The 19884-nt window shown below is 46.1% G+C and overlaps 1 protein-coding gene across 1 annotated transcript in view; it reads right to left on the bottom strand.

Annotated features, from left to right (window-relative positions):
• KIT (KIT proto-oncogene, receptor tyrosine kinase) overlaps positions 1–19884 on the bottom strand; it is a 98242-nt gene that overhangs the window by 24269 nt on the left and 54089 nt on the right. Inside the window, exons 5-7 of the mRNA XM_045284060.1 lie at positions 18938–19106; positions 13520–13709; positions 10915–11030 (exon numbers count right to left, since the gene is read on the bottom strand). Coding sequence (XP_045139995.1) covers positions 10915–11030; positions 13520–13709; positions 18938–19106 — 475 coding nt within the window. The remainder of the gene's footprint in view (positions 1–10914; positions 11031–13519; positions 13710–18937; positions 19107–19884) is intronic.

Here is a 19884-nt window from a genome sequence, read left to right as displayed (position 1 = left end):
AAGACAACCCCTTACCACGGAGTCCGAGTAATGCTATGGGCAGGCATCAATGGGACGACAATTGATGACTAGTGACTTGTTGAAACAAGACGCAGGGCACAACTGAAGAGGAAATTTCCATGAGAGAAGTTTCCACGCATAGAAAAAGCCCATTTTTAGAAATGTGCGCTGTCAATTCAAGCAGAAGTGTATATGGTTACAAGCCTCACCCGACTGTTCCTGTCGTCTCAAACCAAGCTCACTGCCACTGAGTGGATTCTGGCTCATAGCGCTTCTAGCAGTCAGGGTAGAACTGCTTTTGTGGGTTTGCAAGATGGTAACTACTCTTGGGGGCAGAAGCCTCATCTTTCTCCAGCAGAGTGGCCGGTGATTGTGAACTGCTGGCCTTGTGGTTAGCAGCCAAATGCTTCACCACCACACCACCCGATCGCCCAAATTAGTAGCACAGCCCCAGCGGACAAACTTTCCTACGAGGTCGTTAGAGAAGAGATTATGCAGAGGGAGGAAAGGTGTGCCTCTTTAGTTCAAAGTCACAGCTCTCACATGCTTTCAGAATAGAAGACAAGCAAGCTTCAAAATGAGGTTGCATGCTAACTTTCTTTCCCAATTTGGTTCTCAGTAATGGCCCTTAGATGCCCAGAGATCCTCTCCAAAAGCAGAAAGCGGTCTTAGAGTGTCACGGCAAAAACAACACTCCTGAAGCCCAAGCAGTTTGAGAACAAAACTCATTTCGAGTTCAGAAGGAGAAATGGACAACGCGAGTTCAACCACCGTCAGATACTCCAAAGCCAAGCAAACCCACAGCTGTCTAGTTGGATCTGACTCACGGCAGCCCAACCAGACAGACCGCCCCATTGGCTTTCCAAGGCCATACGTGTTTACAGAAGCAGACACTCATGATCATTCTCTTGCTGAGCAGGCTGATGGGTTCAAACCATGGACCTTTCAGTTAGCAGCCTCATGTTAACTATAGCACAGTCAGAGCACCCTAAATGAACACACAATGCCTGTGGGTGGAACCCCGCTGCCATCCTGTCCATTCTGACTCACAGCGACCCTACAGGACAGGATAGAACTGCTGCTGTGGGTTTCTGAGACTCTAACTCTTTACGGGAGCAGAAAACCTCATCTCTCTCCCTTGGTGATTTCGAACTACTGATCTTGTGGTTGGCAGCCCAACGCATGGCTCACCGTGCCATGTAAAAAGACAAGCAACTATTTTCCATGCCAGCTACCCCACTAAGACGGGGAAGTTGTTACGTAACTTAGAACTGTCCTAAAAGAGCCAGTACAGAGCCCGTTCATGCTACTGGTTCAGGACACGGGAGGATGGAAGGACACTTGTGAGACTGTCCTCTGGCACGTAAGCATGGTCACTCATGTGCGATGGACCCGGGTAATTACAAACTTCAACTGTCCGGTGAGGTTCTTTTACAAGGAGTCACTGGCTTTCAGATGCTAAGATGTCTCAAAACTTTCTCAACATGGGCTAAAGAAAACATGAAGAATCTAGGGGGATGAGGTATAAAATAATGCTGCTGAATGAGGAGGTGTTCATCTCCATGGCTAAAAAAATTCTAAAGACTAGTGGAGAAGACTATCTACAATAAGGGATGTAGGATAAGGTGACCAGATTTTAACATTGGTAAAGCGGGACACCATTGATAAAACTCATATCCTGGTGAAATTGCCACATGGCAGCCAAAAACCATATACTCTAGCCTGTCGTGCATTCTTTCCAAAAATCGGGACTTTTTTAACACGCCATGGGACGCGGGAAAAATTGTTAAAAAGCGAGACATCTGGTCACCTTAATGTAGGAGGAATTATAATCAGTGAGGAGACCTAGTATTATCATGGGGTGTGCTTTGGGCTGCTAACCGCAAGGCCAGCAGTTCAAACTCACCAGCTGCTCTCTGTGGGAGAGGAGACTTTCTGCTCCGTAAAGAGTTACGGCCGCCTCGGAAACTCACAGGGTCATTCTACAACCACCACCAACAAAGAGATGGCTGGCTCAAACCCAGCCAGAGAATGTTTGGGAAGGATGGCCTGGGGAAAGGTCACACAGCCTTAATAATCCCGTGAAACCATTCTGCCCTGCACCAGCTCGGTCACTGCGAGTCCGAATAGCCTGAGGCAACTCCCCCGGCACAAACCAGCGGCTATTCTGGTTATGGGGGCAGCAAGGTGCTGTTGGGTACGCTTTTGATTTGACTTCTAAGATTGGAAGTTCAAACACACCAGCTACTCCACAAAACAAAGATACGCTATCTGCTCCTATAAACATTTACAGCTTTGGAAATCCCTTAACATATATGTGTGTGTGTATGTGTAACTAGAGATGGTGTCGTTATGAGCCAGAATCAACTCGATGGCAGTGGTTTGGGTTTGGAGGCAGCAAACTCTCAGAAGCAAGGAAATCAATTAAAAAATTAAGCCTATGAAACACAAGGTTTATTTCATGGTTAAGAATTCCACCCATTTACGAGCACACCCCTAAGAGGGAAAAACAAAAACCAAACAAACAAAAACACTAAAAGGCACAGCCTCCCAAGGAAAACCAACCCACGGTGCTGCTGCCATCACTGTTCGGCGGCATCAAGTTGGCCCTGATTCGGGGAGACATAAGTACAACAGAAGGAAACACTGCCCAGTCCGACGCCAGCCATCGCAGATCTCCTTCTGCTCGAGCCCATGGGCGCAGCCACTGCGTCAATCCGTCTTGTTGAGGGCCTTCCTCTTTTCGCTGCCCGCCCCCTGCCACACACCCCGCACTTTACCCAGCATGATTTCCTCTAGAGACCAGTCTCTCCTGAACACATGTGCACCGTGTGTTAGCCAAAAACCAACACACTTCACTGTCATAGATTCTGACTCCCAGTGGTCTCACAGTCCACAAGAAAGGACGCCCCTGGGTTTCTGAGGCTGTGCATCTTTATGGGAACAGAAAGCCTCGCCTTTCTCCTGAGAAGAGACTGGATTTGAACTGTTGAGCTTGCAACTGGCAGCCCAAATGATAACTCAGCCCTCCACCAAGCAGGGCACCTACTGTTTCTGCTTTCTTTTCCCTAAGAGGAGGATCGCTTGGGCAGCCAAGTGTTTGATGGGAAGCCTCATAGGCTCAGATGCGGCAAAAGGTGTCCATTTTGCATCCAGACCAAGTCCTTAGTACTTTTGCTCTCTTGTTCTGTAAAGTTCTTCCGGAAGGTGCAGAAGTCCAAAGACCCAAAGTTGACCAGTCTTGGAGAGGAAGCCCAGCAAGCAGAGCTAGGTAGCAGCTGCCCGAGACTCCCAGCCAGGTGGGTGACCCAGAAAGCTGGCAGGCAGGCTGACAGGTCTACGCTCAACTTTAGCAAAGGCAAGGCCACCCCTGAACCTCACTTGCAAGAGGCTGCGTGTATAGTAACTTCTCTCTAGAATCAATGTCACCACCCATACCCAAATTTAACGGGAGCCATAAACACATAAAAGATCGCCCCGCCTTTACAAATGTGGTCAGAGGGAAATTTTCTCATCAAAAAGCTTCATTCAGGGTGATGTATTACTTGGGGCTGGTTCCAAAATAGTCTAGTCTATAAATAATTGCTAACTCCAGAGCTGATGTTAATTTTCTGATGCAGTGACTTAGAAATAATACAGTATTTAGCATTTCCTTAAATTGTTTCTCAAGCCCCCATTAGCACCCTGCCGTAAACAGAGCTAAAATTGGTGAGTTTGTGAGTTAATTTGGTGCCATTCGGGCCAATCACTTCAGTATTCAGTGTAGCTTAGCTTACTGAATGTGTTCTATGTAAGTGCAAAGAGTCCCTCGTGGTGGTAGAAATGGTTAAGTAGCTCCAATGCCAGGGGATAGGTTGGCAGTTCAAGTCTACCCAGGGGCTCCGAAAGGAGAGCCTAGTGATCTGCTTCCAGAAAATCGACCACTGAAAAGATCGTGGATCACAGATCAATTCCATACACATCAGGGTCCCCATGAGTTGGAATCAATTGACAGTCACTGGTACTTACGCCCAAGGGTGAAAGGAGAGTTGGTTTGCAAAACATTATTCGTTGTACCGGTCTTCTTTATTGCTAATATTTCTATTTGACCCCATACCCTCAAACAGCCTTTGACAATCCAGCGTTGTCATTAAAGGATCTATCTTTATGACTAGGGAGAGAAATCTATCTATGATCACCAAACCAAGAAACCAAACTCACCGCCGTCAAGCCAATTCTGACTCATAATGAATTTATAGGACAGGCTAGAAATGCCCCTGTGGGTTTTCAAGACCTCTTTACAGGAATAGAAAGTCTTGTCTTTTTCCCACAGAGCAGCTGGTGGTTTTGAACAGCTGACCTTGTGGTTGGCAGCCCAGAGCATAACCACTACACCATTAGGTCTCCTCATCTATGATTAGAGATTTTCAATTAATAGTAAGTGCTAATCAAAAACTGTTATCAGATAATGTTCCCAAGGATCATTTTAAGGGTACTGGAATTTTTTTAAAAACATCCCGGTGGTTTATCATTATTAATTTCTTCTCATAATTATGTAAATCATTTTAGGATTCACATGGGATATCTGACATTATAAGCCAAAATAAACTTCCAAAATAATTACTTTACTGATTACCATTTAAGTGTACCAGAAACTTTGATGTTTCTTCAAGAGATAATGAATGAAGAAAGAGAAAAACTGGGCAGATTAGGATTAAAGTGCACATGGAGAGAGGAAATCATCTATTCTAAAGAGGTAGCACCATGCTATCTAGAGAGTCTTAATGACATCACTTTTTCTAAAAAATTCCTGGAGTTTTTGGACAGACAAACTCTGAGAAAGCCCTCTGGGGATCAAGTCCGACTCTCTGAAGAGTACTTATTACCCTCCCGATTTTGACAAATAGAGGACCAAATCACATTCACCAAAGGAGCTCAAATTCTTTGAACAAAAGATCTGATTTCTGGATTCATCTTAATTAAGTAAGAAATGCCCAGCAAGAAACTCCCAGTAGATTTTCACTGAAAATTCTGTTCAAACATGGCCACCAGGTTATGCCTCTTGTCTATTAAAAACCACCTTCCATGTCCCTAAGCCAACTGAACAACTCCATGGAAACCATGGCATGGTGAAAAAGAAAAACAGAACCCCAAACCCCAAACTCGTTGCTGTGCATTTTTCTACTTCATAGGGACCCGACAGGGTAGAGTAAGACTGCCCCATAGGGGCTGTAAATCTTTTCAGAAGCAGACAATCTCATCTTTCTCCCTGAGAGTGTCTAGTGGATTCAAACTACTGACCTTTTAGTTAACAAACATGCACTTAACTACCCCAGTCTTCCTTCCTATGGGTTGGCTAGGGATGTTTTTTTAAAAAAATTCCCCCAAACCTAAATACACGTATTTAATTGTTCTTACAACACATGGTCAAAGCACAGTATTTTTTGAAAGCCTGCCACCTAAGCGATAAAAGCACACAGGCACATACACTCAGCCATTCCCTAAACTCAATAAATCAACATTGTGGGATTTTCAAAACAGATGGATCTTTCAGCCACCACATCTAACCACGGACAAATCAGAATTTTTCACCAACATTTCTTACCTCGGAACCTGTAAGCAAGGATGCACCAATGTCATTGAGTAAAAATAAAGAACGCCACACGGACACCATACCTTGATCATTCTAACCTTTAGCCATTCTACTTCTTTTGGAGCACGGGTTCTTGTCGCCCTGGAGGCTAAGCTAACTTGCAGGACAACCCCACTGCCACTCTCTCTGCCCATGTAGTTGGTTCAGCTGACATGAGGCACCAAAACCGACACAATCCCCCCAATGTTGGAAACCACTTTTAGCTTGTGATAATAGATTTTAACATAGATAATCTTGTTAATGAAATTCATTTTTCCACTAGAAAAACCTCAACCAAACCAAAACATTAGCTAAGCCCTCAGGAAGGTGTGTTGGGTTAGGGTCTCTGGAAAAGCAACATCAGTGAGGCTTGTATAGAGAGAGACATTTACATCAAGAAATGCCTTACACAGTTGTAGGATAGGTAAGTCTGGTCAAGCCAGGTGCCTCTTGATTCATGGAAACTGATGAACAGGAAGCAGGATGACGAAGCAGAGACAGAAGGGGGCACAGGCTGGTAGATGCAGAATTCCAAAGGTGATCGAATGAATCCACTGTTGGCAGTCTCTGGCAGCCTGCTGACAGCTCCTGGGATCCGCATGCCATGCAACAGGAGATGGAGGACCCAGCTCCGGCAGAAGACAAGGGTCAAAGAGGATTCCACTCTGTTCGGTCTGCCCATCTTAAAACAAAAGGCTGATGACACCAAGGAGATGTCATCGCTTTGACTCAGTTGCTAGGTTGGGCTCTGCCCCTGCCTTTACCCAGGAGTCTAGTTGGGTTAGGGCCGTAATCCCTTCCTGACCACCAGAGAGAGGCATGCCTTTTGTCAGTACAGTGTTTGCAGCAAACTGATGTCAACCAGTCTACAAAAGTACTTCCTGACGAGCTTAACTCCAAAAGGCAAAACCAAAAGCCCACTTGCCATCAATCTGGCTCCTACTCCTGGGGCCACTATGCCTAAGAGCCAGAGGTTTCGATGGCCATTTGCTCAGTCGATAAAGCCCTCTCCACGCACAGTTCACATTAACTGGCTGCACCAATTAGGGGCTCCCTGTGAGATCAGAACTACATCCTCCTCCGCCGTGGCCCCAGTGCCCTGAAACAGGAACCGAAGACCCGTGAGACTGGTAAGTAAAATGGTAGCAAGTACGTACGCCACCCAAAACAAAGTGGGGCTATTTCTGAGACTTTCCGAGGTCGGTGACTCATGTCTAATTGGCCAACCACACAGTGGCAAATGGAAGCACGAAAGAGACCAGTAGTATCAGTAGGTTTGCTGTCACCCAGAGCAGTAACCCCCATCCCCATCCCTATGGACTCCTCTTGTACCAGACCAGATTGCATTCTTCTTGTTGTTAGTCAGTTCCAACACATGGCGACCCTCTGGTGTGTGAACCTATTCATACAACAGAATGAAACCCTGCACAGTCCGGCCGTCCTCACAACTGTTCACTGTCTCTAGTCCATCGTTGCAAGTACTAATTACCACCGTACGGGTGTAGCTGAGGCAGCAGAGCGCCTGACAAAGTCAGTGCCGATAAAACCACCCACAGCGTCACCCACAAAGACACAGCGCAGTGCGTGCTGTACGCTGCAGGAGCGGAGGAGACCCTGTGACCCAACGCAAGCGTTTCCTGTGTCATTGGGTAAAAAAGACAACTCTGACCAAATGCCTCAGGAGGCTCACGAAGTCCATGGGAACACAGTTTTCTCTCGTTCGGGCCTCTGCGCATGCCGGTTGGCCTTACACAAAATGTGCTGGCCCTTCTAACCAACTCCAGGGATGTTTTTATTAAAAATAATCGACTTCTTCAGAAACATGGTGCAACACTCTTCTAAACAGGTCTTGTTGGCATCGCCCATTCAGACAGTACCCCGCACTGCTTAGAGAGACTGCGGTGAAGGATGGATCTGAGAGCCCCCGCAGTCTTGAGGCCAGGAGAAGAGACAGGCTCACCTAAACTGAACAAAAACCACTGCCAACAAGTTGGTGCCGACTCATGGTGACCTGTAGGACAGGATAGATCTGTCCCAGGGGGTTCCAAGACTGTAACGCTTCACAGAAGTAGAACACCCTATCTTTCTTCCTCGGAGTGACTGGTGGTTTTGAACCACTGACCCCACAGTTAGCAGCCCGAAGAATAACCACCATACCACCAGGGCTCACGAGGGCTACTCCTAGGCGCACATAAGGAAACCACAAGTTGTGGCCCTGCTTGCCGAGTAGATTTCATCTCAGCCTGGGTGTCCGCGGAGCACTGGGCCCCCCGGGTTTTCAGTGGCTGGCTGGTTTCTGAGAGGTCGATTGCCAGGCTATGGCCTCCTATCTTGGGAGGTGTCTCTGAGCGGACTGGAAACTCATGCCTTGTGGGTTGGCAGCCAAGTGCATTTGCGGTTTGTACCATTTGGGGGCCACAAGGCTCCCAATGCTACAGAATTCCCTTCAGCTGAGCTTTCCAAACAAGGAGGGCGTCGGGAGGAGGCCAGGCCATAACTTGCTGGGACAGTTTGCTCTGCCGGAGCGAAGAGAAGAAACCGAGGCACAGCTTGTGGAACCTGTGTGTGGATGTAAACGTACTCAGACGTCACTGACTCTAATAATAAAAATCCAGGCCGATGGTTTTTTCTTTCTTCTTTTCCATAAAGAAGGGTAGGGCCACTGAGCACATCTCCGTGGTACAGTGCTTCCCAGCTTCTTTCCTCTGCTGATGTCTTAATCCTCTCCTGGAGGGGGCCAAGGAAGAGAAGACGCATGCCACAAGATACACGTTTAACCACTGAAAACCAAATTTTCACAGTGACCCTATACGGCAGGAGAGACCTGGCCCTGTGTGTTTCCCAGGCTGTAAATCTTTCCAGGACCAGAAAGCCTCCTTTTTCCCCTGCAGAGGGACTGGTGAGAGTTTCCACCAACGTTCTGACGGGTAGCAGCAGCCCAACTCCTAGGCACAGAACTCCCTTTTGTCTAACCTCATGCCATCTGTCGATTCCAACTCACAGAGGACAGGGTAGAACTGCCCTTTGGGGTTTCAGAGACTTCTATATCTTTATTGGCGCAGGAAAGCAGATCTCTCTCCCATTGGTTAAGTTTGAACCGCTGACTAACTACCGTTAGTAGTTCAGTGCTTAAACCTCTCTGCCACCAGGGCTCCTTCTCTTGTTTCCTAGCCACTCGCTTTGATTGGATTTTATCAGAAGTGTTGGAGCTCAGGTTCAGCAGTTCAAACCCACCAGCCGCTCTGAGGGAGAAAAAAGCAGCTCTCTGCTCCTGTCAAGGTTTACAAAGCCTCAGAAACGTTATAGGCTGCGATGAGTCGGAATCGACTGGGTGGCAGTGGCCTTATTGCTTCTGAGTGGTGCCGATGGTTACCAGCTGAACACACGGGAGTTCAAACCCACCCGGCAGTACCTTGAAACAGAGCCAGGCAATCTGTTTCTGAAATCTCGTGGCATGCATGGGGTCGCCGTGGGTCAGAACGGACTCCACTGCTTCCAGTGGCAGTTGATCTGCAGTGACTGGACTCAAGCAAACAAGACAGTGACTCCTTTAAGCCGCAGGTAGTCTGAGAAGCAAGGTCCGGGAGTGTCCACAGCGAAGTGTGGGTGGTATGCGCAGTAAGCTCAGTACGCTTGCAAGCATACTGATTTACCAACAATTATCTCTTAAGTTACTTAAATGATAAGATTTCTCAAAAGCAGCTGATTTTGCCCACGTCTAATACAGTGAAGCTCCTCTGATTAACATCTGAATTAATCTGGTTGAATTGAGAGCCAATGAGACAACATATAATCAAAACCGCTCCATATTAGCATGCGTCCCTAGGAAAGAGAGCTCTGTGGTCAGCCAAGTTTCAGACAGACACTCCCTCCCTGGAAGGGGGTGGAAGGCACATCCGTGTATGAAACGATTCTGTGAGGGTCTACTGTAATAAAGAGACACGTTTGCTAGCCCGTGGCCCTCTTTGCCTAAACAAATATTAATATCCTCTCCAGGAAGCACAATTTTGGAAATGCTGGTAGGGTCAAACGGCAATCAAACACCGGCCCAGAGGGCCACTTACGACTAGCGGCTTCTTTTCACCCTACGCAGCCCGCCTGCGTGTGGAGCGGCAGCATCAGAGAATCATGTGAAATCATTTCATCTGGCAAGTCCACCCCCCTTGAGAGGAGGGTGTTGGATCCAAGCTTTGTGCTCCCACAGCCTGCCAACTCCCACCCTGGAGCACGCACCAAGCACAGCCTGCTTCCTAAGCTGGTCCCTAGGTCTCTTTACCACCCCCACACCCCATCCCCACCACACACACACCCAGGAGGGCTAATCCAAATGGTGGTATATAGATATTGGGCCATTCCCTCCACATTCCAGGTCTGGGAGGCCTCCTTCCTCTGGCTTTGGGGGGGTGAGGCAGGTACCTGCCAGTCCCTCCCTGGAAATGCCCTCAGGACCCAGATGCCGATGGCCAGGAGGAAGGCCAGCACCAGGCTAAGTGTGTTCCCTTGGCCTCATCCCCAGGGGCAATGGAGATGAGGGGCTGTGGCAGGACAGGACTCAGGGCTATTCTAGCACCATCGTCCTACCCAAAACCAACTGCCACGCTAGTACCCCCATGGTGAGCAGCCCAACTCCTAGGCACAGAACTCCCTTTTGTCCAACCTCATGCCATCCAGTCGATTCCAACTCACAGAGGACACGGTAGAACTGCCCTTTGGGGTTTTCACGACTTTTACATCTTTATTGGGGCACATAGGATCATCTCTCTCCCATGGGTTGGGTTCGAACCACTGACCTTGTGGCTTGCAGTTCAATGCATCAACTCTGTGCAGCCAGATCAGTCACATGTTTATTCTGGCAAAAGAACAATCTGCACACAAAATCACAGCGCAAGAAGAAGGAGCACTAGGAAATCACGCCAGGCCTTGAGAGAGGCTCTTTCTCGCCTAAAACCATGAAGCCCGGCACCTCGGCCACCACACCTCCCCATTTCGGTGCTCAGTCATCAGGCCTACAGGTGTGACCCTGCACTGCAGTGCTGTTTTGAACTGTTTCCTTTGGGAGGCAACACCCCGAAGTCAGGTGGCTTCTGCAAGGTCATTTGGTGAGGGAAACATAGGCCGAGGAATTAGTGTTCTTTCACACCTTGTCTCACCCCCAAACCTGGAGGCCTTGGGTAAGGTCAAAGTGAGCATGAGCCGCTATTGACACAGCACACAAGGTCTCCAGGTTCTGCAGCTGTTACAAACACGAGCCACAATCAGAGTAAGAACGCACACAGAGATAAGGAGCTGTGCCCTGTACTTACTCTTCACGTAAACATTAAAGGTGACGGAGGAGTTGGCGTCAGAATTGGACACTAGAAATGTGTAAATGCCTCCTTCGGTCCCTTTTAACCGGGTTAGATGTAACTCGCTTACGTATCTGCGAAGAGAGAAGAAGAAATGGGTCACCGTGGAGGGCCTGCCTTGGACTCTACATGCCCATGTCAGTGTGGAGAGGCAAAACAGGTCTCGTGGTTTTAGTAAAATTCATGTGAAACCCTCTGATCCGAACCCACTGCTGGTGAGTGGATTCTGACTGTGGACCCTGCTGGACCGAGTATTACTGCCTCCTGGGGGTTTCTAGGGCTGTGAGCTTTACAGAAGCAGGTAGATTCTTCTTTTTCCAAAAAACTGGCTGATGAGTTTGAACTTCTAAGCTCTCAGTGAGCTGAGCAGTTAACCACTGGACTACCAGGGCTCCTTCAAATCCACATGAGCAATTCCATAGTCCAGACACATACGCATGTGTGTCTTCATGTATGTACGTGTGTGCACGTGCACACACACTTACATCCATATCCATTCATCCAACCAACAGCCCAGCTGAATGAGACTAATTTCATGTGAGATCACGTGGGAAAGGCATTCTGAGCAGACAAGCAACCTGACCGAGAATTGGGCCTCCCCCTCCAACCCTGGCTGCCCGCACGGCCACTTCCTTCTGTGATGATGGTCTTTTGCTGAACTTCCCTCTTGCCAGGCTCCTGAACTCCCCAACCCTACTGTGCTCTGACCTCTGCACGCCCTCTAGCCCCATACAGGCCTGCTCAGCACACAGGGTTGGGGTCCTTGCCTTTCTTCTTTCAGTACTTTCTCTCTTGTTTTCACTGAAACCATAGCCTCCTGGTTCTCCTACGAGCCCCTCCACTTCTGACTCCTTGGCCATATTTGTCCCCTGAGCTTCCGTGTTCCTGCGGGGCCTTCAGATCTGGAGGTGTCGGACTGAGCCCTGCACACGCTCAGGAAGGTTCCTGATATGACTGGACTGAGCAGCCCACAACCTACCCCTGACCTACACAACCCACACACCCAAAAAGGCCCCCGGTGGCCTCGCTCGTGCTCGCTGGGCAAGCCACAGCCTCTCACTGAACTACTTGCTGTTTGCTCACTGCTTTCTTTATCTTCAGTCTAGAATATTCTGTCCTAAGTCTCCCATACAGAAGCTATTCTGCGACCCTTCCCCCCACCTGCTCTCAGTGCAACCGCTAAGGACTCACACTGGAACCTTCTCCCAGAGGCGGTCCTTGGTGAACAAAGCCACTTGAAAATTCTATCTTCCAGCCAGGTCTGCAGCCAGTGAGTGACTGATAACGGGACGTGTCAAAGACTAGCTTCAGGACGCCCTTAGGAGCAGACTGAAATTTGACTTGAAAGGCCACGTGAAAAGGCCACCCTTCTTCTCCCACTCCAGGACAGGTTTGTCTGAGGCCTCCCCCCTTGATAAACCCCTGAACGTGAATCTGTCTTCAACTTCCGCTTCTCTAGAACATTCTTCTCCCAACCTCTCCACTAGAGATCCCACACTCAACCTCAAATGCAACAAACTCCAAGCTAAATGCATCCTCTTTCCTCAGACACTTGCCAGTACTGCTGATCCTCCTCCTCCATTCCCTCATCCTCTCAGTGGATGGCACCACCACGCACCATCCCCCTGCCCAAGAGGCCCGGACACGTACCAGGCATCTCCAGCTCCTCCAAATCTCTCCTGCACTCCCCATCAACAAGTCTTGCTAAGGAGGTAGCACTGCCACCTCCCAAATCCATCTTCTTTCCCCTTCTCCATCCTCCTGGGTCCTCCCTCACGATCCTCTCACCCACACTCTCACAATAGCCAACAGGCTGCTGACTGGAAAACTGACAAATGACAGCCAAGCACCACAGCCCTGACCAGCCCTTTGATCTCCATCAGTGCACTGAACCCTCCGTGTCTCAGTTTCCCCTTTTTTCAAACCAGAGAAAATGAGAGTGCTTAATTTCACCCGGTCTTGTGAGGACTACCATGCATGAGTTCATAAGACCGTGCCCCACAGAGAGAGCAGATAGAAAGTCCTGGCTGTTGTTTTCCTGATGAATGCTTTGAAAATCTTAATGATGTGACTTCTGTTAAAAGCACTTCCATTCACCACCTGGTCCAAAGTGGCTCAAAGATTCTAAAGTTTTCTCGCCACTTAGATAAACTAACAACCTTCCGGCTCGCTGAAGACAATCGTTGCAATCCTACATCCACAGCAGCCCTCTGCCGGGTTTCCCAGACGGCCGGCAACTCTTTATGGGAGCAGGTCGCCTCATCCTGCTCCTAAATGGATTTTTGTAATGGTTTTGAAACTAGCCTCAGAGGTGGTTATTAACTCCATTTAACATTTGAGAAAACAAGCACAGGAATGTGTGAGTGAGTGTGTGTGTGTGCGCGCGCGCATGTGCGTGCACGTGCCCAAACACACAGCAAAATGAAGGGAAATGAAATGAGAACTCAGAAGATAGCCCCCCCAAGCGCTCCCCTATATCAGGTGGCCTCACACACATTTCGAGGCTCACCAAAAAGCTCTATGAAGCCAAGTGGGAAAAGGGGGGTGAAGGCCTTGCGCTTACCTGATATTACTTTCATTCTCAGACTTCTGATAATGGTCCCACTTAGCAGTAGAGGTGCTGTTCATATAGACCCACTGTTGGTGTTCAGGTCTGGGGTATGCCTCGTATTCCACAATCAAATCTAAATTGTCTCCATCGTTAACAAATACCGTGGTGTTCATCATGGGAGAGAGATTAATGAAGCCTTTATCTGATCACAACAAGAGTTAAGACAGAGAGAAACCATTAGCCACGACTACCCAGCATGAAACACAACCTCACACCCACAGCTTTCACCCAACCCAAGAGAGTGATTGTCCAGACCCAGCATTGACTGTAAGGGAGCGTCATGACAGCCTGCAAGGTGTTGCTAGCTGGTGACCGTGAAAGCACGTGTCTTGGGCACGCAGAGTTCTCATACTGTTGTGAGCCTGTGGGCCTATCCCCACCCCCTCCCCACCACCACTACCCCCCCACACACACACACATACCTCTCTTTCAGATTATGTGCCATTTTCCTTTTCTTTGACTTTATAAACATGTGGATGGAAGAAACTACCCAAAGAAAACCTAAAGTTCAAATTAACTGATTCTTTGGAGGGGGGAAAAATATGTTATGACCGGACCTTAATGATGAAACATCATTTTCTCCCCTCTGGAAAATAATGACTAAACTAATTTTGTGATGTCCAAATCGCTTGTGACATATATCGGTGCAGTTTCTATTGTCTAAGGGTAATTTCCAGTATCAGTCCCAAGTTTTCCTTATTTGTGTTCATCTTTATGTCATGAATATGCTAGAAACCGCCCGTGTAAAGATTGAAAGAAGAAAAATTATACCCTAGAAAAATCACGTGTACCTTCTAAAATCAAAACCCAAATCACTGTGTAAGCTCTATCTTGTCTTCAGCTTAAGCTACTGAAGATTTCTATGTTATGGATGCCCCCAAATTGACATGCATTGTCAATGAAAGACATATGCAGCCTCCTCCATAGAGTGGACAGAAACTATGGAGTCATGAGTATGAGGATTCAAACAGCTCAAATGTAGACATCACCATGGGAGGGTGGGGGGTGGACTACTGGAGGGTTGGATTAGGAATTTGGACTGCTGAAGGAAAGAAAAGCTGATCTGAAATGCAAATTCTCACCTCATTTACAATTTAAAACTGATTCAAAAAAATAAATAAGATAAAATACAGTCAGGATGGAAGGATCATATACCTATCCTAAAATATAGGGCCATTAAAATATACAGTTAATGAGCCAAATCACAAATCAAGACACACACACACACACACACACAAATCTTTGAATTACAAAGTTAACTAAGTTTCAGCATCAGCTGCGAATTTTAACTGACCGTCTTAGATCTTATTGTTTTTATAAATCATACCCTTACACAATTACAAAGGGCATACATTTGGAAGAGTTACGTCTCCCAGCTCAATTGCCTAAGCAACTCTCTGAAAGAGTCTTAGGGCCTCCTAGAATTATTTTAATCTTCATATTTACCAGACATATAAGCATTTGGATTAAATAGCCCATACTCAGGGCTAATGTAATTGTATATGTGACAAAAAGTCATCATAAATCAATTGAAAGAACAGAAACCCCTAATGTTCCCTGAAAACGTTGAAAGGTGACCATTTAGTGTGTAGTGACTATTAGACTTAAGCCCTCCCATCACAGATGAATCAGACAGCTTAACAATCAAATCATACTTTCAAGGGATCAACAGAAATGATGCTTATTAAAGTTCTGGAGTGATGTTTTAGAAGCAGCCAGGGAAAATTATAAAAGACCAATTGAAATGTGTAAGTGTAGTTAATACCTGTGCATTAAAATTGAAATAACAGAGAAAGAGGACATGAGAACAGAGATGGAAGTGTTTAGCTAGCCTAGTAATTCAATTAAAACAATAGCAAAGCACTGTCATGCAACAAACTCAATGGTTTTGCAAGCATAGTAAAAGTAGCAACACTGAATTATAACTTGTAAATTGGCAACAAAACTCTTCAAAAACATTAAGTTTTTTTTTTTAATTACGTATTTTTTTCAATTTAACCTTATAATTCTCATTTGAGAACTCATCTTAATGGGGTGGATAAGTTACAGGCCAAAGTACGTGTGTTCTCCACCCACTGCAATCATTTAAAAAGTGAGAAAGTAGAGGACTGACTAGATAAACCGTGGTATACCCAATTAGTAATATCATGCAGCACCCAGAGATATTTATATAATTAACAAGTTAAGAATAAACTTAATAAAACAATCATCATTATTCTTTTATAGCTGCCATTCATAGAATGTTTTTCTGTGCCTCAAACTGCCCTAAACATTGTATCATAGGTTGCTTTATTAAATAATTACAGCAAACATTCACTGTTATGATAATACGGAGAGCTAAGTCTTATAACCTCTAATTTAGAAGTGAAAATGACCGGGGCCTAGAAAGTCACTCAGCAGTCAGCCACCCAATGGCAGAGACCAGATTATAATACAGGTCTGTGCCGAGCAGGGCTGGCCCACTTCTGCTGTGCCCTGCCCGATGGCCTCCAAACATTGGGACAGAAACTCATGGCCTTTGAGTCCGCTCTGATGCCCAGCGACCCTGGAGGGCAGAGTAGAAGTGCTCCTTTGGGTTTCGGAAGCTAGAAATCTTTACAGAAGCAAACAGCCTCATCTTTCTCCCAAGAGCCAGTTAGAGGGATCAAACTGCTGACTGTGTGGTTACCAGCCCAACACATAACCCACTACACCACCAAGGCTCTTGTTGAGAAACTGAGACAGAATAGTTTAAAGGGTTACATAACAAATATCTACAGGCAATATATCAAAGTGCTAAAAATGGTTATATCAAGTTAGTGCGACTAGGGGGCCGTTTCAACGTTATTCTTCTATTTATTCCACAGTTTTAAATTAATTATAAAATGTCAGGTTTATTTCTTTTCTACTATCTGGTAAAATAAAGTAAAGCTCTCTTTGGATCCCTACACTCAGAATTTTGAAAAAAGACTTTACCCATGTTTTGCCAATTGGAACAATTAAAGGATTTTTTCAGATGAGAAAGTCAGGAAAACGGAAAACTTGCGAGAAATAGAAATCATCACACCTTCTTTCAATGCCACAATCATACATGATATCTCCCCTGGCCATTACCTAAGCTAACTGAGCTTCATGCTTCGGGAGAAAACGTTTCACTCGGAAAGTACATGAAATGTTTTGGCCCCTCAAGGTCATTGTTTCATAGACGCTGCGCAACACAAAACACTTGAATATTTCAGACCAGAGAGTCTGGCATGAATGTATTTCATTCACAATCACCATACCCAGATTTCTTGTCTTAAATCCCTCCTGAGTTTTCTGTAGTCTAATTTGCCCAAGATAGTTTTATGTCCTGCAGCACTTCAAATTCACGAAGGGAAAGAATTATTAGAACTCCACCTGGGTTTTTATAACATAAAATTGGATTCTCCAAGTACTCCTGCATTAAGAAATTGGTGATGCATTAACATTTAATCAAATGGAAACCCTATGCCAGGCACTTTCATACAATCTATTGCCATTTTTTCCCTTCCCCTTTCCCACAGCCGTTGGAGTGAAGATGCTGTGGTTCTCAAAGAGAAGACGGGTCTGAAGTTAAAGTTTGGTGCATTAGAGAATGGGGAGCAGCAGGACCTCACTTTGAAAACAGGTCAGGGTCAAGGTAACCTCAGAGCTTTGTTCTCTCCACCAACCCACGCTATATCCTAATCCTACTCCCAGTCCCCAACCCCTCAAAAAAGGACCTTTCTCTCTGTCTCTTCCTACTCCTGTCCCACCCCAACCCACTCCCTTTAAAACAATACAAAACCAGACTCGGGTTTCACTGGCACAAGTCTTTCCGGTTATACAGTAATATTCTTGGAAACTGATGAATGGATTTTTAAATTCCAATTACATACAACAATACGCTCCAAACATCCTTACTAATTGCTTTCTGGAGCTGAAGCTGATATATCAACAGGCTTCCTAATCAATTTAGCAAATTAGCGCTTATGGAGTTTAATATTTTAAAAGCACAGCCTTCTATTCATATTAATAAATGGCTCCCAGTCACGTTCTGGGACAAGTAGTGCTCTTTCTAAGGTCTGAATATAATTGTCAGTAGTGTCTTTTCTGTGCTCGGTCTGGGGAGTGCTCTCTGTGGTGAGATGAGAATGGGATAAATCAAAGCCATCGAACATGGCCACCTCACAGCCAGGGGCAGATGCTAAAGAAATTTGGGGGAGGGAAGAGAGAAACGAAAACAAACCTTACACCTTTTTATGATTCCTGTGACGAAGAACTTCATCAAAGTCAAGCACTGAGGACACAGCTGCCTTAAAGCTGCAAAGGCCACAGATAAATTCAAATGATGCTCTCAAAGCAAGACTGTGTCAAAGGCAGGCGTCGTTTAAAACTGATTGCAATTTTCAGGTAATCAGAACTATCAAGTGTCCCGCTATGTTCAGCTGTCTTTTAGTAGATGCGTGGAAATTTCATACTAAGTAAGTTTTCTAGGGAGCCCTGGTGGCGTTGTGGTTGTGCATTGGTCTGTGATCTGCAAGGTCAGCAGTTCGAAATCACCAGCCACTCAGCGGAAGAAAGACTGGGCTTTCTACTCCCCCAAACAGTTATAGTCTCGGAAACTCAAAGTGGCGGTTCTAAACTGTCCTACAGGATCGTTATGAGTCAGCATAGATTTCTAGAACAGGGAAGGCCAGGCTAACCCAGTGGAGCACATCAGGTGCAATATTGTGCAGAAAGCACAAGCATGTGCCAATAATGTGCAGTAGAACCAAGGATGGCCCATGCCCTTTGAGGACTGACTTCCTTCCTGAAGGATTAAGCTACAACCTTGATTCAGGCTAGGGGATAGGGGAAGGTAAGCTCAACCCAAACTCACTACCCTGGCTTTGACTCCTGCCCACTGAGACTCTTTACAGGAGTAGAAAGCCTCATCGTTCTCCCATGAAGTGGCTGGTGGTTTTGAACTGCTGCTCTTGAAATTAGGAGAACAACATGTAACTGTGTCGCCACGAGGTGGAGGGAGTTAACAGAGAGGAAGCCCCATGTGGTCCTTCTTGCTATAAATGAACGAAGGCCAGAGGATACCGAGAAATACTCCAGTCTACATCCACTTCCAAAAAGCTCAATGTATGTTTTGTTTGGGGAAGAGAAGAGAATGATGTGGTGGAAACAGAACAATTCCCATTCTGTCTTTCCACTTCTTTCTACTAAGTGGTACCATTTACTGTGCTTTCCTCTGAAGAGGCCACAAAGAAATTTTTCATTCATTCATTCGGTGATAATACAATTCTAAGAATCTGCTTAACATCCCATTTACGTAAAAAAAAAAAGAAAAGGAAAGCTACCCGGTAATTTTAATGCATACATTCCCATAGAGATATTTACCTACGACTTTCAAGGTTGTTGTGACGTTTGCAGATCCAAAAGTATTATTGGCATAACACATGAACACTCCAGAATCATTAACTCTCACTGAGCTGATAGTCAACATTTCCTGACGTTCATAATCAAAGTCACCCTTATGCCGGCTTGTTGTTGATACGTTGGCTTTGAGCTGGTTTTACAAAGGGGGTGGGGGTGTTAAGAAGAGAGAAGGAAAAAAAAAACAACAATCAAACATTACCATGATTTATATTCACGATCTTTCTGAGATAAATTAAAAATAGCAGCCATTAACTTCTCCATATTAGCATGCATTAGACACTACTTAAGTAAGAATAATACAGCATCTCCCGAAGCCTGTCTTTGGAACCTGTCCTAAGGCAGGATTATAGTGAAAGCGAGTCGTTATTAAAGAGTGGGAGAAGATAAACCGCACAAGTGCCTTCCTTCATAGCCATGGCACACAGAATTCCAGTCATTCTGCAATGCTAACCTTCAAAGTCACTGCGCGGAACCGTCTTCTACCGTGAATCAGCAGACTTGGGTACCGTTGGCATTTCCTGTGAGACAGCCTTCAAAACGTATGTGGAAAAATGCCCTGTCTTCCATCCCATGTTTCCACAAACATTTTGAAGCCCCCTCTTTTGCCTCAGTCTGTCCTAGCCTCTGTAACCAGGTTTTGCTTCACACCTAGAGTTTTCATGACAAGCACAACTTACACAAGCATGAAGCATAATGACAGCGACCAGTCCCGATGGTTCTCCCTACAGTTCTTTTACCCAGTGCCATTGCAGCAGTTATCGAAGGTGGTCAGTTCCACACAGTGTGAGTTATATGAGTCCACACCCCAAAGTGTCTCAGGCTGAGCTGAGGAGGCAAGGTAGTTCATTTACTCTCGGTTTCACGGCCCCACTATCGTTTGCCTGCCGTCAGGCATAGGAAGAAGCTTG

Source organism: Echinops telfairi, unplaced genomic scaffold (assembly GCF_000313985.2).
Source record: "Echinops telfairi isolate 266 unplaced genomic scaffold, ASM31398v2 ScPeMD7_7468;HRSCAF=8506_0, whole genome shotgun sequence".
NCBI classification, from domain to species: domain Eukaryota; kingdom Metazoa; phylum Chordata; class Mammalia; order Afrosoricida; family Tenrecidae; genus Echinops; species Echinops telfairi.
The sequence above is the reverse complement of the archived record's forward strand: the minus strand, read 5'-3'. Positions and strand labels throughout refer to the sequence as shown.